The sequence below is a fragment of the Scyliorhinus torazame genome, chromosome 13 (assembly GCF_047496885.1).
Source record: "Scyliorhinus torazame isolate Kashiwa2021f chromosome 13, sScyTor2.1, whole genome shotgun sequence".
NCBI classification, from domain to species: domain Eukaryota; kingdom Metazoa; phylum Chordata; class Chondrichthyes; order Carcharhiniformes; family Scyliorhinidae; genus Scyliorhinus; species Scyliorhinus torazame.
The window spans coordinates 31,174,382-31,199,302 of record NC_092719.1 but is presented as its reverse complement, the minus strand read 5'-3'; the positions used below and the strand labels follow the sequence as shown (position 1 = coordinate 31,199,302).

General features: G+C 47.8%; 1 protein-coding gene across 4 annotated transcripts in view; it reads left to right on the top strand.

Annotated features, from left to right (window-relative positions):
* The window catches only part of LOC140387925 (uncharacterized), a 212,244-nt gene extending 188,053 nt beyond the window's left edge, over positions 1–24,191 (top strand). For 2 of the 4 annotated variants that reach the window (XM_072471244.1, XM_072471243.1), the window contains 2 exons: positions 10,645–10,707; positions 13,433–24,191. In XM_072471244.1, the coding sequence (XP_072327345.1) occupies positions 10,645–10,659 (15 nt within the window). In that variant the 3' untranslated portion in view covers positions 10,660–10,707; positions 13,433–24,191. Of the gene's footprint in view, positions 1–10,598; positions 10,708–13,432 lie in introns of all 4 variants that reach the window. The other 2 variants (XM_072471240.1, XM_072471241.1) reach the window with 1 other exon arrangement.
* The last annotated feature ends 730 nt before the right edge of the window (positions 24,192–24,921 follow it).

The window sequence follows — 24,921 nt, the reverse complement described above, 5'->3', positions numbered from 1 at the left end:
TCTGCCCACTCCACTAACTTGTCTACGTCTTTTTGAAGCAATCCACCGTTCTCTTCACGGTTTGCAATACTTCCAAGTTTTGTGTCATCCACAAACTTTAAAATTGTCCCCTGCACACCAAAATCTAGATCATTAATATATATCAGGAAAGGCAAGGGTCCTAATGAGTACCAATGGGAAACACTACTACAAACCTTCCTCTTGTATTGAATTCACCCCGTGCTGCCAGGAAACACGCCGCGGGGACACGCCATCAGTGGAACTGGAAGATCCTACCAGCCAGAAGGTCACGCCCTACATGTGGTGATTGTCCCTTTGAGAATAACAAATGGACAATCACCATACCACAGCATTAGCCTCATCGACCGTTCTCAATAAACCTCCTCAATAAACTCCAACAAGTTAGTAAAACATGATTTCCCCTCTAATCAACCCACATTTTTCCACGTGACTACTAATTCTATCTGGAGTAATTGTTTGTAGAAGCTTGAGGCATGGACTTAACATTGAACTTTCTAAGCAGAAGATTGCCCAAGAATAAAAGCCAAGTGGGCCTTCATCCATCATGCCAATAATCATGTGTCATCTTTCCATCTGTCCTGCGATGCTAGGTTATTAGAAAGCTTAATTGAGACTTCCGGTTGCGGCTATGCCTAGGTAGGTCGCACGGTCGGCAGCTCCCGCTGATAACGGACTCTTGGGCCCTTTTAAGGAGCTCCAGCGACATTTGGACGACGATTCCCGGTGTGGGAAGGAAACAGTGAGGGTCCCCCAGCGCTGTATGACGTGGGGCGGTCAAAAAAGTGGCTTTGGAGAAGAGGGGAGAACGGGCGTGAAAAAACAAGATGGCGACCGGCGGGGATCAGGCAGCGTGGGCCCAGTGGTCACGGGAGCAGCAGGAGTTTTTAAGAAGCTACTTTGCTGACTTGAAGACGGAGATGTTGGCCCCTATGAAGGCGTTGATTGAAAGGCTGGTGGAGACCCAGAATATGCAGGGGACGGCGATCAAGGAGGTGCAGCAGAAGGCCTCTGATAATGAGGACGAGATTCTGGGCCTGGCGGACAGAGTGGAAGCGCACGAGGCGCTACCCAAAAAATGGCAGGAGAAGCTGTAGGACCTGGAGAATAGGTCGAGGTGGCAGAACCTGCAGATTCTGGGTCTCCCTGAAGGCGTGGAGGGGTCGGTTGCTGGGGCATATGTGACCACGATGCTGGTAACGCTGATGGGCGCGGGGGCCTTCCCAAGGCCCCTGGAGCTGGATGGGGCGCACAGAGTCCTGGCAAGGAGGCCGAGGGTGAACGAGCCGCCGAGGGCTATGGTGGTTAGGTTCCACCGCCCCCCAATCCGGCTGATCACGTGGAACATGAGAGGCCTGAATGGGCCGGTCAAGAGGGCCCGGGTGTTTTTGCACTTAAAGGGGCTGGATGCGAAGAACAGGGGGGTCGCAATCTTGGTGAGTAAGCGGGTGGCATTTGAGGCGGTGGGTATTGTGGCGGATAAAGGGGGTCGATATGTGATGGTGAGTGGCAGGCTGCAGGGGGCCCGGGTGGTGCTAGTGAATGTGTATGCTCCGAACTGGGACGATGCAGGGTTCATGAAGCGGATGCTGAGCTGGATTCCAGATCTGGAGTCATGTAGTTTGGTACTGGGGGGAGACTTTAATACGGTCCTGGACCTGACATTGGATCGGTCTAGGTCGAGGTCGGATAAGAGGCCGGCAGCGACCAAGGTCCTGAGGGGGTTCATGGACCAGATGGGGGGAGTGGATCCGTGGAGATTTGCTAGGCCAAGGGCGAAGGAGTTTTCCTTCTTCTCCCACAAGGCTTACTCGCGGATAGATTTTATTTCATGGTAAGCAGGGCGCTAATTCCGAGAGTGGAGGGGGTGGAGTACTCGGCCATTGCGTTTCTCGGACCATGCCCCGCACTGGATGGAGCTGGGGATGGGGGGAGAGGCCAACGCCTGCTGTGGCGAATGGACGTGGGACTACTGGCGGACGAGGAGGTCTGTGGGCGGGTCCGGAGGTGCATCCAAAGATATGTGGAGGCCAATGATAATGGGGAGGATAATGGGAATGGCCTGGGAAGCGCTGAAGGCAGTTGTCATGGGGGAGCTAATCTCAATCAGGGCTCACAGGGAGAAGAGGGAGAGGATGGAGAGGGAGAGGTTGGTGGAGGAGATACTGAGAGTGGTTAGGAGGTATGCGGAATCCCCCGAGGAGGGGTTGTTGAAGGAGCACTGGAGCCTGAGTTTGACTTGCTAACCATGGGGAAGGCTGAGGCCCAGTTGAGGAAGGTACAGGGAGCAGTATGAGTATGGGGAGAAGGCAAGTCGGATGCTGGCGGAAGAGGGAGGCGGCTAGGGAGATTGGGGGAATTAGAGATGGGGGGGAACATGGTGCTGAGCTCAGCTAAGATAAACAAGGTTTTTAAGGACTTTTATGGTAAATCATACGAGTCGGAACCCCCGGAGGGAGGGGAGGGGATGAGGCAGTTCCTGGACCAGCTGAGGTTTCCAAAGGTGGAGGAAGGGCAGGTAGAGGGATTGGGGGCCCCGATTGAGATGGAGGAACTAATTAAGGGGTTGGGGAATATGCAGGCGGGCAAGGCCCCGGGGCCGGATGGGTTTCCCGTAGACTTCTATGGGAAATTCTCGGAGCTGTTGGGCCCGTTGCTGTTGAGAACTTTTAACAAGGCTAAGGAAAAGGGAATCCTTACCCCGATGATGTCGCAGGCTCTGATCTCGCTTATCCTTAAGCGTGATAAGGACCCGCTGCAATGCGACGCCTATAGGCCGATTTCGCTCTTTAATGTGGATGCCAAGCTGTTGGCCAAGATCTTGGCCACTAGGATTGAGGACTGTGTCCCGGGAGTGATACATGAGGATCAGACGGGGTTTGTGAAGGGCAGGCAGCTGAATACGAATGTGCGGAGGCTCCTGAATGTGATCACGATGCCCTCGGAGGGGGGGGGAACGCAGAAGTGGTAGCAGCAATGGACGCAGAGAAAGCCTCTGACTGGGTGGAGTGGGAGTACCTGTGGAAGGTGTTAGGCAGATTTGGGTTTGGGGAGGAATTCGTAGGGTGGGTCAAATGTTGTATCAGGCCACGGTAGCGAGTGTTTTGACGAACCGGCGGCGGTCGGGGTACTTTAGACTATATCGTGGAACGAGGCAGGGGTGCCCCTTGTCCCCCCTGCTGTTTGCCCTGCCGATTGAGCCGCTGGCCATGGCGTTGAGGGAGTCCAGAAGCTGGAGGGGGTTGGTTCGGGGGGAGGAGCACCGTGTCTCACTGTATGTGGATGACCTGCTTCTGTACATTGCGGATCCCGTGGAGGGGATGGGGGAGGCCATGCGGATACTTAGGGATCTTGGAGACTTCTCGGGATGCAAGCTAAATGTGAGAAAAAGCGAGCTTTTGGTGGTGCATGCGAGGGGCCAGGAAAAGAGATTGGGAGAGCTACCGCTCAAGATGGTGGAGAGGAGCTTTCGGTATTTGGGAATCCAGGTGGCCAAGAGCTGGGGGGGTCCTGCACAAGCTCAATTTAGTGCGGCTGGTGGATCAGATGGAGGAGGATTTTAGGAGGTGGGACATGCTGCCACTCTCCCTGGCGGGCAGGGTGCAGCCCGTAAAGATGACGGTCCTCCCTAGGTTCTTGTTCGTCTTCCAGTGCCTGCCCATTCTCATCCCCAAGTCCTTTTTCAAGCAGGTAAATAGGATTATTACGGGATTTGTGTGGGCAAATAAGACCCTGTGGATTCAGAGACTGTTTTTGGAGCGTAGTCGAGGAGGGGGGTGGGTTGGCGCTGCCGAACTTGTGCAGCTATTACTGGGCAGCGAATGTGTCTATGATTCGGAAATGGGTAATGGAGAGAGAGGGGGCGGCGTGGAAACGGTTGGAAGCGGCGTCCTGTACAGATACTAGCCTGGGGGCACTGGTGACGGCACCGTTGCCGCTTCCGCCGAAACGGTATACCACGAGCCCGGTGGTGGCGGCAACACTGGGGATTTGGGGGCAGTGGAGATGGCATAGGGGGGAGATAGGGGCCTCAGTCTGGACCCCTATACGGAACAACAACAGGTTCGTTCCAGGTAGGATAGACGGCGGGTTCCTAAGCTGGCACAGGGCGGGTATCTAAAGGATGGGGGACTTATTTATCAATGGGACTTTTGCCAGTCTGAGGGCGCTAGAGGAGAAATTTGGGTTGCCTCCGGGGAACACTTTTAGGTACATGCAGGTTCGGGCATTTGTGAAAAAGCAGGTGGGGGAGTTTCAATCACTACCTGCCCGGAGGATACAGGACAGGGTGGTCTCGGGCGTGTGGGTGGGGGATGGCAAAGTATCGGACATATACCAGGAGCTGCAGGAGGCGGAGGAGGCCTCGGTGGAGGAGTTGAAGGGCAAGTGGGAGGAGGAGCTGGGTGAGGAGCTGGATGAGGGCCTGTGGGCTGACGCCCTGGGCAGGGTCAATTCCTCCTCATCTTGCGCCAGGCTGAGCCTGATTCAGTTTAAGGTGGTGCACCAGGCACATATGACAGGGGCAAGAATGAGTAAGTTCTTTGGGGTAGAGGACAGGTGTGTGAGATGTTCAGGGAGCCCAGGAAACCATGCCCATATGTTTTGGACATGCCCGGCACTTACGGAATTTTGCAAAGGCTTTGCAAAGGCTCTGTCCAAGGTCTTGGATACTCGGGTAAAACCGAGCTGGGGGATAGCGATATTTGGGGTATCGGACGATCTGGGAGTGCAGGAGTTGAAAGAGGCCGGAGTTCTGGCCTTTGCCTCCTTGGTAGCCCGGAGAAGGCTCTTGTTAATGTGGAGGGACGCAAAGCCCCCAAGCGTAGAGGCTTGGGTCAGTGACATGGTGAGGTTTCTCAGGTTGGAGAAGATGAAGTTTGCCTTGCGAGGGTCCTTGCAGAGGTTCTCCAGGCGGTGGCAACCATTCCTTGACTTTCTCGCGGAACGTTAGATGGAGGTCAGCAGCAGCAGCAATCCGGGGGGGGGGGAGGGGTGATTTCATTTAATTTGTAAGGGGCAAATGCCCCACCTTGTTCTGTTTTAACATAGAATTTACAGTGCAGAAGGAGGCCATTCGGCCCTTCGAGTCTGCACCGGCTCTTGGAAAGAGCACCCTACCCAAGGTCACCCTATCCCCATAACCCAGTAACCCCACCCAACACTAAGGGCAATTTATCATGGCCAATCCACCTAACCTGCACATCTTTGGAATGTGGGAGGAAACCGGAGCACCCGGAGGAAACCCACGCACACACGAGGAGGATGTGCAGACTCCGCACAGACAGTGACCCAAGCCGGAATCGAACCTGGGACCCTGGAGCTGTGAAGCAATTGCGCTATCCACAATGCTACCGTGCTGCCCTTTTGTTTGCCCTGTTTTGTTTGTTAAATTGTTAATTTGTTAGAGGGTTAAGTTGTTTTTGTTGGCATATTGTTTTGTTCTCTTTGCATTATATTTTCTTTTGTGGTGGTTTGTAAAAATTATTGAAACATTTTGAATAAAAATTTTTTTTTAAAAAAGAAGGCTTAATTGAGCACTTGGGGGAGAGACTGGGGAATTGTCTGCCAACACGTAGCCAGAACCTTGCGCTGTCCCAGATGCCACACCTTCAGCTTAAGGCAGGGCATTGCCTGTGAATATGAGACAGCTTCTTTGCCACTGGTTATTATTGACTCCATGCACCCATAGTGAATCTGCAGGCCTTTGAATAGATATTTTGGGCACTTGGCAAGTATGTCGCCTTAATTGATCCAAAAACAGACATCAAAGATCTTCACCACACCAGTAAATCAGCTATTGTGTTTCGGGCCAGGGTTTAGAGAACCCCAAAGTGTATCATGGAGTTCATCTGACCCACAACTTTTAATAGATTGTGGTATGGGGTGCACACGGCCCACTCTACAGGTGTGGTACAGCAGAAATGGAAAAGTATTTTTTAAAGCAAAACAATGTTTATTCTATAAACTCAAGTTAACCTTTTTAAAATATACAGTGAACAGCTTAGCAACCATCAATTCAAATACAACCCTCAAAGAATACAACACTAAGTAATTCTTAATAACTTCCCAAACAACATCCAGAATTCAAAAGAAACACCTTTTAACAGAAGCACAGAAGGTTTAAATTCACTACTGAGAACATTTATAATTCTGAATTCACCAAATGATCAAGAGATAACCTTTTTGTGGCAGAGAGAACAACAGTACACCTGCTTTGTCTGGCTTCAGCTCCAACACTGAAAACGAAACCAAAAAAAAAAAAACACAGACACACCCAAGCTTTTCTCAAAGTGAAGCTAAAAAGCAGAGCCAGAGCTCAGCTCCACCCACACTCTGACATCACTGCAGTAACATGAGCAGCCAAACATTTCTTAAAGCGACATTCTCATGACAATTGGAAGGTAGAATGTTCATGGCTAAGAGATGTAAGATGAATGAATGTTAAACCACATAAAATTCCAGTAGGTAATCACTATTAGATTAAGTATCAGACATCCTGTGTCTTTCTAACATGTACACAAGGAAGGTCGAAGGGACTGATTTAGCACAGTGGGCTAAACAGCTGGCTTGTAATGCAAGGCAGCAGTGCGCGTTCAATTCCGATACCAGCCTCCCGAACAGGCGCCGGAATGTGGCGACTAGGGGCTTTTCACAGTAACTTCATTGACGCCTACTTGTGACAATAAGCGATTATTATTAATGTATATGGTTAATAAGGTGAACTGACATAACCCAGGCTAACTCTATCACAGCAAGAACGCAGTACAAGCCTAAGATTGGTGTCAGCTGCTTGTTGCCAGCACCATCACAGGTGAAGTTTGATCCTGAGATATGTTAAGTACAACATCTATAACACAGCTAACAGTTGCATGCTTAAATATTGAAAACCTGGATCAAGATAATTGGCCAAAAATAAAATTAAGAGTGAAACGAAGAACATTTTTAACTCAGTAAAGTTATTAAGTTAGAATGCACTACCTCAAAAGGCATGGAGAAAGCATATTCAGTAGAGCCTTTCAAAAGCAAGTTAGATAAATCCTTGAAAAAGAAAAAAAATGTAAGGCTATTGGGAAAGAATGGGGACTGGGACTAATTGGATAGCTTGTGCAAAGATTTAACACAGGCATGATTAGCAGAAAATCTTTCTGGGTTTTAAGTTTCATGATTGATTCCAACAAGAACTCGTATTGATACAGCATCTTTAATGTAGAGGCTAATTAATGAGCAGGGAATGGGGGAGGAAAATTCACAAACAGATAGCGGTGATGGAGGGAGATATTACAGGAATAGAAAGCATGGTCAAAAAAGTGGTTTTAGAAACAGTTTTAAAGGGGAAAAGGGAGAAGGCTTCGAAGAACAAAAGTGGAGTTCCAAAGCATAGGACCAAGGAGACGATCTGCGGGGAGGGGTAAAATGCACCAAGTCCCAGATTTGGGGGATGAATGGTGCCAGTGAGAAAAACAGGACTGCACAGATTGGATTGGCAAGGCCATGAAGGATTTTTAGCTTTTGGACAAGCAGTTAAAATTGAATATGTTGTTTAGGTGAAAATAAGCAGTCTTGACAATGGAAAGGATATAGAACATAGAACAGTACAACAGTATAACACAGTGCAGGCCCTTCAGCCCATGATGTTGTGCCGACCATTTATCCTAATCTAAGATCAACCTAACCTACACCCCTTCAATTTACTGCTGTCCATGTGCCTGTCTAAGAGTCGCATAAATGTCCCTAATTACTATGATATGGGGATTGAAACCAAACGCTGGTTGAATGGGGCATTGAAATTTCAACAGATTAACCAGTCTGGAATCAATGGAAGGGAGCCGACTGCATGGTGGAGGCTGAAAAGAGTAGGTTTGGTGCTTCCAATGTTGAGTTAGAAAAGATTGACACTGATTTCTGACTGATGACAGACATACAGTTTGAGAACATGTGTTATTGACAAGATAGTAAAACGTATTTTACTGAAAATTATTAATGGAGAGAATGTAAGTTATTATAGGTGGTACTTAATTTTAAGTGGAGCACAACCCTCTGTTAGTAACTTATCTTGATTAGAGTTATGAGCATGATGCTCAGTGACATTACAGAATGGTTTAGCATGGTTATGTTCCAATATTCAGCTATTCCACCATGGATTAACTGAGCCACTTGGTCTTCCTCAGCAGATTGGTTTCTGTAATGTTGGGTGTTGCCACCTTCCTTTCGGACCCTTTGCTTCTCTTATTGGGATGTCTGTACCAAATCTCCACCCAAGATTGACTTCTCTCTTCTTCTCCTGGCTTAACCAGTCCTGCATGTACATTATTTCTCTGCAATGTACTGTACTCTGTGTTTGGCGACTTGAGCCATTAACCAACAGCTGAGGCACCCTTCACAAGTTTTACTTCTGTTTCATCATTCTTAACCTTTCATACTCTTCCAAATTTTACTCTAATTTCACTCTCTAATTTCACACTGTTCCAAAGTTCTTTACTGATTCTAACTGTCTACTTTTTCGAGAAATATGATCTACTCCGAACTTCTTTCAAAACCTCCTGGCAGCCTAATTTAGGGTTGGGAAAAGCATGGCCTTGTGCATCTTTATTTCTAATGCACTAACCCTACTCAAGGGAGAGGACCATTAGTGACCTGAAATGAAAATCACTTATTGTCACAAGTAGGCTTCAAATGAAGTTACTGTGAAAAGCCCCTAGTCGCCACATTCCGGCGCCTGTTCAGGGAGGCTGGTACGGGAATTGAACCCACACCCTTTACAAGGGTTCATTCAATTGGAAATGATTGTGTCCGAGGCTTTGACTACTAAGATGTCATTGATGCCCCATTCATTTTTATTAATTTCCAGGAAATGGCAACCATGCCTTCAGTTGCCTTCCAGGGCTCTTTCGTGCTTGTTATCGTATTCAGAAGACCCATTGCACTTCTATCTAGATTTTAGTCTACACCCTCATTCAGAGCCAGTTATCTGACCGAGAGTGAGTGAAGAATGAGAGGGACCTTTATAGAAGGCACGGGGACTAAGAGGGGAATGAATAGAGGGGGCCTTAGGGGCTGAGTGGGTATAATAGAAAAGGTTAATCCTGACACTAAAATGAAATTATAATTGTGGAATAGGGAGATGGACAAATTAATTCGTTTGAAGCCATTTCTTCACAAAGAATGGATGGTTGGAAAATGGGGAAGTTAGAAGTTGTGATGGGGTGAATGGTAAATTGCTTGGAGGGAATGTCTGAATGGCATTCTTCATCTATATTGATCTGTAATTTGGAATTCTAACCTGTTTAAAATCATAACCTCTGATTTTTAGTGTTGAAGAATTCTGCTATTTAAACTTCTTTCCTTTATTGAATTGTGTCTGCTTGTCTTTGATGGAATGAAATGTCTGTAAAATCTCAGCATGCCTCAATATTTGAAGCGTTAACAAAGCTTTTTTCCTGTTCTTTCCTTTTCCCTGATTGTCTCTCACTCTATTTTATCTTTTGTTTACTGTCATCCTTCTCCCTTCTCATTTTCTTCATCTCCCTCTTTCGTGTCCTCCACTGTTATACTTTCAATCACTATTCTTCTGTTTTATTCCTTCTGATTTGGCTACCTATTTTCTTTTCCTGCCTATGTTTCCCTCTGGCAAACCACATTAATAAATATCTCCAATTGTCTGATTTTCTGCCCTCTGTTTCTCTTCCTCCATCCTTTGTTTCCTTTGTTCTTTCCATCTGTTTGTCTCTATTCTACTCCTGTGTGCATTAATCTTCCATATCAATCTATTTTTCATCTATTTTACATTTATTTGGTTTTCTCCCTACCCCTCTCTATCCCTATCTGTTTCTCTCTGTTACGATTTCCTTCCTTTTTCTGTCTGTATGATTGTTTTTCCGTCCCTTTCTGTGTATCGGTTTTTCTCTTGTGCGTGCTTGTGTGCTTGTCTTTTATGCGTGTGCCTATGTATGTGCACCCCTTCTTTATGTGTGTGCTTGTGTCGTTATTGCACTGCCTCTCTCCATATCTGTGCACGTCACTTTATTTATCGCTGACTGTGTCTCTGTTTGCTTTGTTTGTGCAACCTTATTTATCTTTCTATGTGTATCTCTGTGTATGCCTTTGTTTATCTCTATATCTGTATGTGTCTCTCTATTGGTGTCTCGGATTTTGTTTGTGTCTGTTTGACACTCGTTCTACCTGTGTCTCTGTCTCTTGTTCTGTCTGTGTCTCTGTCTCTTGTTCTGTCTGTTTCTCTGTCTCTCGTTCTGCCTGTGTCTCTGTCTCTCGTTCTGCCTGTGTCTCTGTCTCCCGTTCTGCCTGTGTCTCTGTCTCTCGTTCTGCCTGTGTCTCTGTCTCCCGTTCTGCCTGTGTCTCTGTCTCTCGTTCTGCCTGTGTCTCTGTCTCTCGTTCTGTCTGTGTCTCTGTCTCTCGTTCTGACTGTGTCTCTGTCTCTCGTTCTACCTGTGTCTCTGTCTCTCGTTCTGTCTGTGTCTCTGTCTCTCGTTCTGTCTGTGTCTCTGTCTCTCGTTCTGTCTGTGTCTGTGTCTCTCGTTCTGCCTGTGTCTCTGTCTCTCGTTCTGCCTGTGTCTCTGCCTCAGAATGCCACTCTTCCTGACCCACCTGTGCTCTCCTTGCCTGTGATAGGACTGGTTGTACTGATGGCTGTGCTGTGGTGCTGGTGGGCTGAGACCTCCCGGCATTGACCAGGTACTGATCTTTCACATATTCTTATCTGTGTGTTTTGGGCTGTGCCTATTAGAGAACTTAGGACCTAGTGGATTACATTTTGGTGTCCTGTGGGTTACAGTTTACGGGGCATTGATTACAGTGGCTTGGGTGGGGCACAGTCTAAGGTTGAGTTGGGTGCAGTTTGGGTTTGACGAGAAGTAATATGTTCTTGCCATGGTACAGTGTTCAGTAAGGTACAGTTTACCATGGCTGTAACTTGATGAAAATACTTTTAAGTTTAGTATTATTATTATAAGTTTATTATTTTCTCTAACCCAGGGGTCACTGGGCAGTGATCAGGAGCAGGATCCCTGGCTGATTTCTCCTCTCTCTAACCCAGGGGTCACTGGGCAGTGATCAGGAGCAGGATCCCTGGCTGATTTCTCCTCTCTCTAACCCAGGGGTCACTGGGCAGTGATCAGGAACAGGACCCCTGGCTGATTTCTCCCCTCTCTAACCCAGGGGTCACTGGGCAGTGATCAGGAGCAAGACCCCTGGCTGATTTCACCTCTCTCTAACCCAGGGGTCACTGGGCAGTGATCAGGAGCAGGATCCCTGGCTGATTTCACCTCTCTCTAACCCAGGGGTCACTGGGCAGTGATCAGGAGCAAGACCCCTGGCTGATTTCACCTCTCTCTAACCCAGGGGTCACTGGGCAGTGATCAGGAGCAAGACCCCTGGCTGATTTCACCTCTCTCTAACCCAGGGGTCACTGGGCAGTGATCAGGAGCTGGACCCCTGGCTGATTTCTCCCCTCTCTAACCCAGGGGTCACTGGGCAGTGATCAGGAGCAAGACCCCTGGCTGATTTCACCCCTCTCTAACCCGGGGGTGTATGGATAGTGATCAGGAGCAGGATCCCTGGCTGATTTCACCTCTCTCTAACCCGGGGGTGAATGGATAGTGATCAGGAGCAGGATCCCTGGCTGATTTCTCCTCTCTCTAACCCAGGGGTCACTGGGCAGTGAACAGGAGCAGGATCCCTGGCTGATTTCTCGTCTCTCTAACCCAGGGGTCACTGGGCAGTGATCAGGAGCAGGATCCCTGGCTGATTTCACCCCTCTCTAACCCAGGGGTCACTGGGCAGTGATCAGGAGCAAGACCCCTGGCTGATTTCTCCTCTCTATAACCCAGGGGTCACTGGGCAGTGATCAGGAGCAAGACCCCTGGCTGATTTCACCCCTCTCTAACCCAGGGGTCACTGGGCAGTGATCAGGAGCAAGACCCCTGGCTGATTTCTCCTCTCTATAACCCAGGGGTCACTGGGCAGTGATCAGGAGCAGGACACCTGGCTGATTTCACCCCTCTCTAACCCAGGGGTCACCGGGCAGTGATCAGGAGCTGGACCCCTGGCTGATTTCTCCTCTCTCTAACCCAGGGGTCACTGGGAAGTGATCAGGAGCACACCCCCACCACGTGGCTAAGAGCTGGTCTGGTTCAGTCAGACAGAGTAACCACACTTAAGTTAGCAGAGAGTCGAACTCACAGAGAACTGTGCTAACTGTGTTATTAGTTCAATAAACCTGATTGAACTAACTTCAAGGTCTGGAGTATCTTTTTGATCTGTGCTGCATCCAGTTGCAGCCAGTGTTAGACCAGTTTTCCTAACACGACACAGCTGAAGGACCAAACCAGGAACTTGGTGCCTGTAAGAACCCGTGTGCGACCAGGCCCCCCGTTCACTCACTCAGCCCCTTTAATTACTGTCCTAAAGTAATCGCGCTCTGTGTATCATGTTGCTACAGCTGTTTGAGATTAAAGTGTATCACTGACTCTCGCTCTGATTTATAACATTGCAAAATAAACCCCTCAGAACCTCTGCTAGTGACGTTTCTCTGCCCATTGACTGAAACTACAGATCCAAGGGGAGCTGAATGAGGGGAAGGAGAGAAGCAAGGGGAGGAGTGGGAGAGAAGCAAGGGGAGGAGGAGTGGGAGGGACAGAAGAGAGGAGTGGAAAAGTAATAGGAGAGAGGGAGGAAGGGAGGGGTGGAGGAGGGCAGCAGGAGGGGGAAACGGAAGGAGTAGAGGAACAGGAGGGAGGGGATGGAGCAGGAGGAGATGGGGAGGGGGTGTGGGGAGGAGGGCAGATGGAGAAAGAGGGGAGCAGGAGGTGGGGAAGGGGTGGGAAGGTGGTGGGGAGGATGGGAATGGGAGGTGGGGGTGGGGAGGAGGAGAAGCACATCAACAAGATGGGTTAATTGCTTGGACAAGGTGCAAAGGTTGTCAGCCTCTGACCACAGACTGGGAGAACGGAGTAACCTGCAGAAAAGTGGGGGTGGGTTGGATCTATACCCATTCAGAGAGGGGGAGGGGTGTATACTCTGAAAGGGGGGAGGGGGTTAATACCCTCACATAGAGGGGGAGGGTGGAGTACAACTGCTGCTATTTTGGAAATCCCCCCAACCCCATCCCCACAGCAAAGGCTTCAGACTGGAGTAGGGTCCTGAGGGTGTGGGGTTGGTGTTAGGGCGATGGTCCTGACATTGGAAAACAAATAGTATTGAATGGAGACGGCAGATGAAAACTTGAAGTACTTTCTCATTAGAGAATGCTGAAAATTAATCCGCGCAGTATTAAGAAACTGAAAGGCTGAAGCTGGCTGTTGATTTGGGAGGGAGGGTGGGAGAGCGAGCAGCACAGAGCACAGTTAGAGTTTCAGCTGGAATGTATCTGTGACCTTTTGTTGCTTTCTTTCCTGTGCAGACTCGATTTGGAGAGTGGATTCCATTAGTGCTGATGGTTATTGCTACAGCTGGTCAATCTTCTGTGCTCCAGCCTCGCTCCTAACGTCTCAACAACCAAAATTAGCTTATTCCCTCTGTCCTCTTCCCCTCCCTCCCCTCCTTTCTCCTCCACCTCCCCACTCTCCTTCTGGTCCCCTCTCCTTCTGGCCCCCTCTCCTTCTGGCCCCCTCTCCTTCTCGCCCCCTCTCCTTCTCGCCCCCTCTCCTTCTCGCCCCCTCTCCTTCTCACCCCCTCTCCTTCTCTCTCCCTTCTCGTCCCCTTTTCTCCTTGCCCCCTCTTCTTCTCGTCACCTCTCCTTGTCCCCTCTCCTCACCCCCTCTATTCTTCACACCCACTCCTCTTCTCTTCCTCTCCTCCTCTCCCCTTCTCCTTCATTCTCCTTCCCCTTCTCCCTCCTCCCAATCTCCCTTTCCCTCTCTGCCTACACGTCTCTCTATTTCCCTCCCTCCCCCTATTTCCCCTTGATTTCGAAGCCTCAGTGTTTGTCTGCTCTGCTATTCTCCCAGTGCCCTGTTTTACAGTCTGCTGCTGCACTGGGTACATTGCACTGGGAACGCTGCTGCACTGGGAACGCTGCTACACTGGGAACGCTGCTGTACATATCATCACCGTTGGAATTTCTTAACTGTCACATATTGGCTTGGTAATGTGCACTGCACAATGGTTCTGCTGGCAGGATTGGAATGCAAGGCCTCTCTCAATACGAACACAATTAGCAACAGCAACCCAGAATACTGTCCGAGCTGGGGCGAGTCAAAGGACCTGAGACTGTGCTTAAAAAGAATGGTCTCTGCTAATTTAGGGTTAAAACTGGGATCACAGAATGTTTGTTCACCCACTTTTAATGACCCCCTCCCATCTACAGAAAGAACCACATCTATGTAAACCTCTCCCATTGATAGATAAATATCCAGTTCTAATAATAAGCTGACGCTCTGTGGCAGTTCATGGTGGACCATGGTGGTTTGGCTTTTGGTGATTGACCCTCATTGGTTAATTCTCGGTGAATGATTGCCTCTCGGATTTTGACCCTTAGTGATTTGGGGTTTGGTGGGTGGCTCCTGGCGGTTGTCATTCAACATTTTCAGCTGAGCCCTGGGCCCTCGGTGACTCCTCTTGGCCAGACTCTGCTCGGTGATGAACCTTAGATTTTTGAAAAATAAATTTAGAGTGCCCAATTATTTGTTTCCAATTAAGGGGCAATTTATCGTGGCAAATCCACCTATCCTGCACATCTTTGGTGAAACCACGGGGCGAATGTGCAAATTCCACACGAACAGTGACCCGGGATCGAACCCGGACCGCGGCGCCATGAGGCAGCTGTGCTAACCACTGCGCCACCTTGTCACCCTGTGATGAACCTTTGATAGTTGCTGTTTGGTAGCTTGAGCTCGGAGCTGCACCTTTGAATATTACCATTGGGCAATTTGAGCTGGGAGAGTGATTCGCGGTATTTTACATATGTTGTGTGCCACAGGTGGAGATTTGGCTGCAAATATTGTCTCTTTATGCTACACTCATCCAGCTCCATCATCACCTCCACAAAATATGGTACCGTTTGTTTGATCATAAAAACAGCAAACGTATCTCCATAATAATTCCTCCTCATCCAATGTCTCCACACCCTCAATCATTCTTGTTGCTGTCTTCAGTACTCTTTCTGAACTGCGGTGACCATAACCATACACAGTATTCTAAATATGGTTGATTTATAAAATGAGACATCTTTTAATATATCCCAACATCTGATTTTCTATACTCACTGCCAGCAAACATTACAATTGCCAATAAATTTAAGCAATTGGGACCCCAGGTGGATCTTTCATTTGTTATTCATTTTCTTTTCTTTCCATTTAATTAATACTCCTATCTTGGATTTTTTTTTGTACCAATGTGCATGTTCCACTTTGCATTTCTCTATATTAAATTTAATTTGTCAATAATTTTCCCAATTAGGGCAGCACGATGGTGCAGTGGTTAGCACGGTTGCCTCACGGTACCGAGATCCCTGGTTCGATCCCGACTCTGGGTCACTGTCCGTGTGGAGTTTGCACATTCTCCCCATGTTTGCGTGGGTTTCGCCCCCAAACCCAAAAGCTGTGTGGATTGGCCACGCTAAATTGCCCCTTAATTGGAAAAAATGAATTGGATACTTTAAATTTATTTTTTAAAAATAATAATAGTTTGCCCAATTCCCAAGTCTATTCAAATCCTCTGTAGCTTACCATGCCCTTGTTTTGGCATCTACCAGCTCTGTTAACTTTGTATTATCTGCAAATTTAGCCATTGTGTTTGGGATTCTGTCGCGCCAGGTTGGTACATATAAGGGGTGCTATATCCAGTGGAGCTCCGTTTTTTACAACAAAGAACAAAGAAATGTACAGCACAGGAACAGGCCCTTCGGCCCTCCAAGCCCGTGCCGACCATGCTGCCCGACTAAACTACAATCTTCTACACTTCCTGGGTCCGTATCCCTCTATTCCCATCCTGTTCATGTATTTGTCAAGATGCCCCTTAAATGTCACTATCATCCCTGCTTCCACCACCTCCTCCGGTAGCGAGTTCCAGGCACCCACTACCCTCTGCGTAAAAAACTTGCCTCGTACATCTACTTTAAACCTTGCCCCTCTCACCTTAAACCTATGCCCCCTAGTAATTGACCCCTCTACCCCGGGGAAAAGCCTCTGACTATCCACACAGCTTTTGGGTTTGGGGGCGAAACCCATGCAAACACGGGGAGAATGTTTTATTATATAACATTGAGAACAGTTTTATACCCAGTAACACACAGAGTTATACCTAGTACCACTTTGTGCATTATATAATATATTCATAGGAGCAATATACCCAGTAACACATCATATTACCATATAATATACATAGGAATGTTATAACCAGTAACACAGGACGGATTTAACTAAAGGATCAAAGTCCCATATCGAGTGTTAACCATGTGTTTCCCGGCGTCGCAGCATCGAGAACCACAACGTTATAAAACAGCACCTGGGTTAGATGGGGCCTAATCAGAAATGCGCGGCCAAGGCCGCATTTGTCTGTGCGGAGTCTGCATGTCCTTCGCTTGGATTTCCTCCGGATGTTCTGGTTTCCTCCCACAAGTCCTGAAAGACGTGTTTGTAAGGTGAATGGGACATTCTGAATTCTCTCTCCGTGTACCCGAACAGGTGCCGGAATGTGGCGACTTGGGGCTTTTCACAAAAACTTAATTGCAGTGTTAATGTAAGCCTACTTGTGACAATAATGAAGATTATTATTATTATTACATAGCCCCGTTTTCTGCATTGAGGAGCTCCACTCGCTGGAACTCCTCAGTGTAGCAAGAGATTGGGTCACGATTTTTAAATGCCGTCCGAAATTCTGGAGCCCCCGAAGCGACCCCTGACAACCACAAGTCCCAATGCACCCCCCAATACCCGCGGCAGGACACTCCCAGCCCGATCACCACCACACTATAAATGCCAGCTTGGCACCTTGGCAGTGCCAGGTGGCACCTAGGTGGCACAGCCAGGGTGCCAGGCTGGCAGTGACAGGGTGCCCAGGTAGCTCCAGCAGCGCCAGGGTACCATCGTTTCTGAAGGGGCACGCACCTGAGGGCCTCCAATCCCCTGGGAGACCCCCACGAGTGCTGTTCCATCTGGTACCCCTTTTGTGGAGACCACTACTGAACGGAGCTCGCCTGAGGTCTCCGAGGCGAAGGCTACCCCAGGAACTGCATATTAGAGGGAGACTAGCCCGCAATGGGCAGGATTTACATCTCAATGTCTCGTGAGATTGCGTTTGATCTCGTGAAGCGTTGTGAGCCGGGTAGATCCCGGGAGCGGGGTAGATCCCGGGAGCGGGGTAGATCCCGGGAGCGGGGTCTCCCGGCTTCCATCGGCCACGTGTTCCCGTGGTGCACTGTTTTTCGGGTGCAGCATGGCTGTTTGATCGCACCCACTCTAAATTAATTTTTTCAAAGTATTATATAATATATTCAGGAGTGTTATACCCAGTATTATGCAGTGAGTTAGTTTGCTTCGGAGCACCAAGGTAACCTAATGTCAGGTTCCTGACAGTACAGTATGTTTGATTTCATTTTGAGACAGTCAACTGGATCCCCACTGTTTTCAGATCCTGAACAAGTTCGAAGATTGGATTCTGGGGGATCTCTGGGAGATTCTGATTACTGTGGCCCGGGACCCTTCTGTGTTATACTCAAAGCACACCAGATCCATCATCGAAGAATTCTCTCCAGTAATTTCCCTACCACTGAAGTAAGGCTCACCGGCCTGTAGTTCCCTGGATTATCCTTGCTACCCTTCTTAAACAGAGGAACAACATTGGCTATTCTCCAGTCCTCCGGGACATCACCTGAAGACAGTGAGGATCCAAAGATTTCTGTCAAGGCCTCAGCAATTTCCTCTCCAGCCTCCTTCAGTTTTCTGGGGTAGATCCCATCAGGCCCTGGGGACTTATCTACCTTAATATTTTTTAAGACACCCAACACCTCGTCTTTTTGAATCTCAATGTGACTCAGGCTATCTACACACCCTTCTCCAGACTCAACATCTACCAATTTCTTCTCTTTGGTGAATACTGATGCAAAGTATTCATTTAGTACCTCGCCCATTTCCTCTGGCTCCACACATAGATTCCCTTGCCTATCCTTCAGTGGGCCAACCCTTTCCCTGGCTACCCTCTTGCTTTTTATGTACGTGTAAAAAGCCTTGGGATTTTCCTTAACCCTATTTGCCAATGACTTTTCGTGACCACCTTCTAGCCCTCCTGACTCCTTGCTTAAGTTCCTTCCTACTTTCCTTATATTCCACACAGGCTTTGTCTGTTCCCAGCCTTTTAGCCCTGACAAATGCCTCCTTTTTCTTTTTGACGAGGCCTACAATATCTCTCGTTATCCAATGTTCCCGAAAATTGCCGTATTAATCCTTCTTCCTCACAGGAACATGCCGGTCCTGAATTCCTTTCAACTGACACTTGAAAGCCTCCCACATGTCAGATGTTGATTTGCCCTCAAACACCCGCCCCCAATCTATGTCATTCAGTTCCCGCCTAATATTGTTATAATTAGCCTTCCCCCAATTTAGCACATTCATCCTAGGACCACTCTTATCCTTGTCCATCAGCACTTTAAAACTTACTGAATTGTGGTCACTGTTCCCGAAATGCTCCCCTACTGAAACATCTACCACCTGGCCAGGCTCATTCCCCAATACCAGGTCCAGTACCGCCCCTTCCCTAGTTGGACTGTCCACATATTGTTTTAAGAAGCCCTCCTGGATGTTCCTTACAAACTCCGCCCCATCTAAGCCCCTGGCACTAAGTGAGTCCCAGTCAATATTGGGGAAGTTGAAGTCTCCCATCACCACAACCCTGTTGTTTTTACTCTTTTCCAAAATCTGTCTACCTATCTGCTCCTCTATCTCCCGCTGGCTGTTGGGAGGCCTGCAATAAACCCCCAACATTGTGACTGCACCCTTCTTATTTCTGATCTCTACCCATATAGCCTTACTGCCCTCTGAGGCATCCTCCCGCAGTACAGCTGTGATATTCTCCCTAACCAGTAGCGCAACTCCGCCACACCTTTTACATCCCCCTCTATCCCGCCTGAAACATCTAAACCCTGGAACGTTTAGCTGCCAATCCTGCCCTTCCCTCTCTGTAATGGCAACAACATCATAGTTCCAAGTACTAATCCAAGCTCTAAGTTCATCTGTCTTACCCGTAACACTTTGTGCATTAAAACATATGCACTTCAGGCCACCAGACCCGCTGTGTTCAGCAACTTCTCCCTGTCTGCTCTGCCTCAGAGCCCCACTGTCCCTATTCCCTAGTTCTCCCTCAATGCTCTCACCTTCTGACCTATTGCTCCCGTGCCCACCCCCCTGCCATACTAGTTTAAACCCTCCCGTGTGACACTAGCAAACCTCGCGGCCAGGATATTTATGCCTCTCCAGTTTAGATGCAACCCGTCCTTAGAAAGGTCACACCTGCCCCGGAAGAGCTCCCAGTGGTCCAGATAACCGAAACCCTCCCTCCTACACCAGCTGTTTAGCCACGTGTTTAGCTGCTCTATCTTCCTATTTCTAGCCTCACTGGCACATGGCACAGGGAGTAATCCCGAGATTACAACCCTAGAGGTCCTGTCTTTTAACTTTCTGTCTAGGTCCCTGAACTGCTGCAGGACCTCATGCCCCTTCCTGCCTATGTCGTTAGTACCAATATGTACAACGACCTCTGCCTGTTTGCCCTCCCCCTTCAGGATGCCCTCTACCCGTTCGGAGACATCCTGGACCCTGGCACCAGGGAGGCAACATACCATCCTGGAGTCTCTTTCACATCCACAGAAGCGCCTATCTGTGCCCCTGACTATAGAGTCCCCTATTACTATTGCTCTTCTGCGCTTTGACCCTCCCTTCTGAACATCAGAGCCAGCCATGGTGCCACTGCTCTGGCTGCTGCTGTTTTCCCCTGATAGGCTATCCCCCCCTGACAGTATCCAAAGGGGTATACCTGTTCGAGAGGGGGACAACCACAGGGGATTCCTGCACTGATTGCCTGCCCTTTCTGGTGGTCACCCATTTCTCTGCCTGCACCTTGGGTGTGACCACATTTATATAACTGCGATCTATGATGCTTTCCGCCACCTGCATGCTCCTAAGTGCATCCAATTGCTGCTCCAACCGAACCATGCGGTCTGTGAGGAGCTCCAGTTGGGTGCACTTTCTGCAGATGAAGCCATCCGGGACGCTGGAAGCCTCCCGGACCTGCCACATCACACAGTCAGAGCACTGCACCACTCTAACTGACATTGCGTCAATTAATTAAAATTAAAAGTTTAAATTTTTTTTATATTAAAAAAATTTTTTTTTTTTAAGTTACTGTTAACTTGTTAACTATCTGTTTCCTAGCACTAGATTTCTAATATAAATGCGAAAGCTAAATATAGTACTCTCCGATCTCTGGCTTAGATACCCCTCTAATTTATAATTAAGTAATTATGTTTAATTAGTTACCAATGCTTAATTTTTTTAATTTAGTGTAGATTCCCAACCAGCCACTCAGGTCACAGCTTTTCTGTGATGTCACTTCAGTTTCCCACTGACACACACAATTTGAAAAAGGTATAAAAGTAAAAATGAGTAAAAATCACTTACTTACCTTCTTAGTGTCTTAGATGTTCTCAGGTTCTCTCCCTGACAGAGACTGCTCCTCCTCCTCCGAACGGCTCCCGAAACTAGGCCGCGATTTAAAAAAATCTCCGCTCTGACTCGCAGCTCCTGCGCTTTTTAAATCTCCCGCGCTTTTTAAATCTCCCGGCTTTCTCTCCTCTCGCGCTGTTTTCAATGTCCCGGCTTTCTCTCCTCTCGCGCTGTTTTCAATGGTGGAGGTTTGGGCTCAAGTAGGGCGCTCTTTCCAAGGGCCGGTGCAGACTCGATGGGCTGAATGGCCACCTTCATCATTAAATTCTATGTGGACGGCTGCCCTTTTCACTGGTCTAGGTACTCCCTTAGCCAGGATGCCTTCGTATGGGGTGAGGGAAGGGTGTGGGGACTGACATGAGAATAAATAGATTGCACCTTCATCTTTTGCCTGCCCTTGCTGATAATCGGCATGCTGCCCTGGGGGTGGACAGACCCAATCCCAACACTAATGTTATGAAATCTGTCCCTAGCTTGTGGCTGAGATCCTGGCCAATCAGATGGCAGACCAATGCATGTGTGGCAACTATAGTGTGGGCTTGGGCAGTGCTACATTTATTCCTGTAGCTCATTCCAAGTTTGAATGCATATTCTCCATTCCCTTCCTGAGCACCCATCCCTGCTCCCAGATGTAGGAGGCACCATGAGAAATTCCCCCGGTGACTCTGCAATCACATATATTCTGAAAACATTTGAATTTTAAAGTCTGAGTTGGGGGAGGCAGTATCTGTTTCATCAGCATCGGAGGAATGAGTGAGCTGATGGTCTAGACAGCTGTCTCTCTTCTTCAATAACATCAGCCTCGGCCCCGACTTACATGTTCAATGAATCACAGTCAAAGCAGTCCTTACACGTTGTATCCCCAGGGTGTGGGGGGAATTGGGGCAAGGGGATTAGTTTAGGATTGATACACAGCTCTGGGGACAAAGCAGGCAAGGGGGGAATTGGTTAGGAATTGAGATGGGACTAGGAGGAGAGATTGGGATGATACAGGTCTTTGGGGAAAGAAAGGGGAATTGGGATTGGTTTGGAATTTATGCAGGGCAGGGCTTTGGGGAGAGTGGATCAGTGAGATTAGTTTGCTATTGATACAGGGCTTTGGGAACAGAATTGAGCAATTGGATGAGTTTAGGATTGATACAGGGCTATAGGGAGAAAATGGGACAGTTGGATTAGTTATAGATTGAGACAAGGATATGGGGAGTTAGTGGTTCAGTGAGATTAGTTTGGGATTGATATGGGGAGTAAATGCAGCAATGGGAATTGTTTGGGGTTGATACGGGTAAACAGGAGCAAAATGGGGCGGTTGAAGTGGTTTGGGATTGATACAGGGCTATTGAGAGCAGATGGCAGTGGGATTAGTTTGACATTGATAAAGTGCTATAAGGAGAAAATGGGCAGTCAGATAAATGTGGGCTAGATACAGGGACATAAGTAGCGATTTGGGTAGTATGATTAATTTGAGACTGATACAGGGAGAAAGTGGAACAGTGGGATGAGTTTGTGATGGACACAGAGCTACAGGGAGAGAGTGAGTCAGTGAAATTAGTTTGTGATGGATACAGAGCTACAGGGAGAGAGTGAGTCAGTGAAATTAGCTTGTAATTGATACAGGACTATAGGGAGAGAGTGAAACAGTGGAATTAGCTTGGAATTGATACGGGACTATAGGGAGAGAGTGGGACAGTGGAATTAGCTTGGAATTGATACAGGGCTATGGGACAGTGGGATAAAAACAGAGCGAGCTGGATAAACTCAGCAGGTCCGGCAGCATCTGTGGAGAGGGAAAACGAGTTGACGTTTCAAGTCTCTAGGACTTCTTCAGCGCGCTGAAGAAGAATCACACAAACTTGAAATATTAACTCTGTTTCTCTCTCCACAGATGCTGCCAGACTGGCTGAGATTTCCGGCACTTTCTGTTTTTTTCAGATTTCAAGCATCTGCAATTTTTTATGTTTATTTGTTATGGGACAGTTAGATTAGTTTGGGGTTGATAGAGGGCTATAGGGAGAGAATGGGGTAGTGGGTTGAGTTTGTGGTGGATACAGGGCAATCGGGAGAAAATGGAGCAATGCAGTTGGTTTGGGTTTACAACAAGGCTTTGGGGAGCGATTGGGTCAGTGGGTTTAGTTTGGGTTTGATGCAATGCTATGGGGAGAGAGTGGGGCAGTGGATTGAGTTTGTGATGGATACAGGGCTATAGGAAGAAAATGAGGGAATGGAGTTAGTTTGGGACTAACACAGGGCTCTAGGGAGAGAGTGGGCAGTGAGATTAGGGTTTGGGTTTACTACGAGGCTTTGGGGAGAGAGTGGGGCAGTGGGTTTAGTTTGGGTTTGATGCAATGCTATGGGGAGAGAGTGGGATTAGTTTGGGCTTAATATGGGGCTATAGGGATGGCATGTGGCACTGGGTTTAGTCTGGGTGCTATAAGGGAAGAGAGGTGAAGGGATTTAAAGAGAGAATTCCAAAGCTTTGGCTGAAGGCACAACCACCAACGATGGAACAATGGAAATAGGGGTGCACAAGAGGCTAGAATAGAAGGAAAGCAGATAATTTGGAGAGTTGCAGAGCTGGAGGAGGTCACAGTGGGGCAATCTCTATTCTTTGGACTCTGATTACTGACTCACCTACCTATCTGTCATTAAAAAGTGTTTTGTGGATATTGCTACAAATAATTTCATCAATATTGAATGTAAGTAAGAAATTAAAGGAGACATTTTTGTAAAATAATGTAAAGTGAGATGCCGGATTGAGGACTTGCTTTTGAGGCTCAGCCTATCTTCTGTATTGTGCCAATGGGTAAAGTCTATCTGCTGACACTGTCATTCAAACATTGGCATTCTCCTGGCCAGCTGCTCTGGTTGTAGCTCAGAATAAAAGAGAGACAAGGAGACTGAGCCGTGTCGAGCACCAGCTTGCCTTCCTTTCAAATTGATGTTTTCTTTCTTTCCCTAATTTCTGGTATGGGCCTTGCACCCAGGTTCTACATTCCTGAGCTAGGAGGGAAGGCTAGCAGAATTCGACAGACTCTCCTAGGTTGCTTTGCTGAGGCCATGCTTTCCATTACGATGAGAATCAGTACTCTGCATTTGTGCAGAATATTGCCCTGGTGACCAAGCGCCTCGAAACCCGACTCCCTGGCCCTGGGAATGTGGTCATGGAGAATCCTGGGCCCAAGCTGAGATGGGTCTGGGGAGATCTGTCCTCCATCCCCACCCAAGAGGGGAGAGTCCTGTTTCCACACCCCCACCATCAACCCTACCCACACCACCCACTGCTCAGAGATGGGGTCCAAGGAACTTCTGGCCAACCCCGAAGTTCTGGCCAACCCCCCCAGAATGGGGCGCTGGGGAGTCCTGGGCCCTCAGTGATGTCTGCCTGCTGTACTTCTTTGCTGTCAGATCAAAAGATTCTTTGTTCCTTTGTTGCTGGAGCTGTGTTCAGTGGAATGTATTTTGCTTATCACTGGTTTAATATTAAATATGTATTTCAAATTGATAAAATGTTGTAATGTTTGCTTATTTTTCAATAAGACATCAAGAAAAGCAATGAAAACCTATTACCATGCCTTTTAATGGACAATAACAGGAAATTAATCTGAAAGACAACAGGAAATTCACCCAACAGGAGTTTCACCCAATAATAGTGCTCATTAATGATAACAGGACAATCACCCAGATAATAATAGGAAATTTACCCCAATTAAATCAGGAAAATCACCTTGGTAACAGGAAATCTATCGTCGTTACATCATGTTATACACCCTGAAAGCAGGAAATTCACCCTGATACCAACAGTAAATTCACCTTGAAAGATCAGCACAGGAGAAAGAAATCCAAATGAATGAGAATGAGAGATCAGAGTGTCTTGTGGGTATCATTCTAAGCAGAAAGATTCACTGGCTTGGAAATCTAGAATTTAGTTGGATTTGTCAGATATATGAGTCAGATTTGGAGCCAGGCGAGCAATGGTGATTACTGGACATCCCAGCCTTGGTCTATGAGGAATGTCACACACAGCTCACACAACTAATTCAGAGGCTGGTGATTCGTGAGGCACCTTTAAGATATGGAGAAAAACAGATTTAATTACTTTCATGCACTGAAAGGCAACATCGGCGGAGCTTTCAATAGTGAGTTGTTACATTGCTGAGTGATGATGCCTGGCCCCTGGCAATGATGCCTCAAGCTAAATTCGATCAATGAGGACATGTGTGCAGCTATTCTTGGGAAG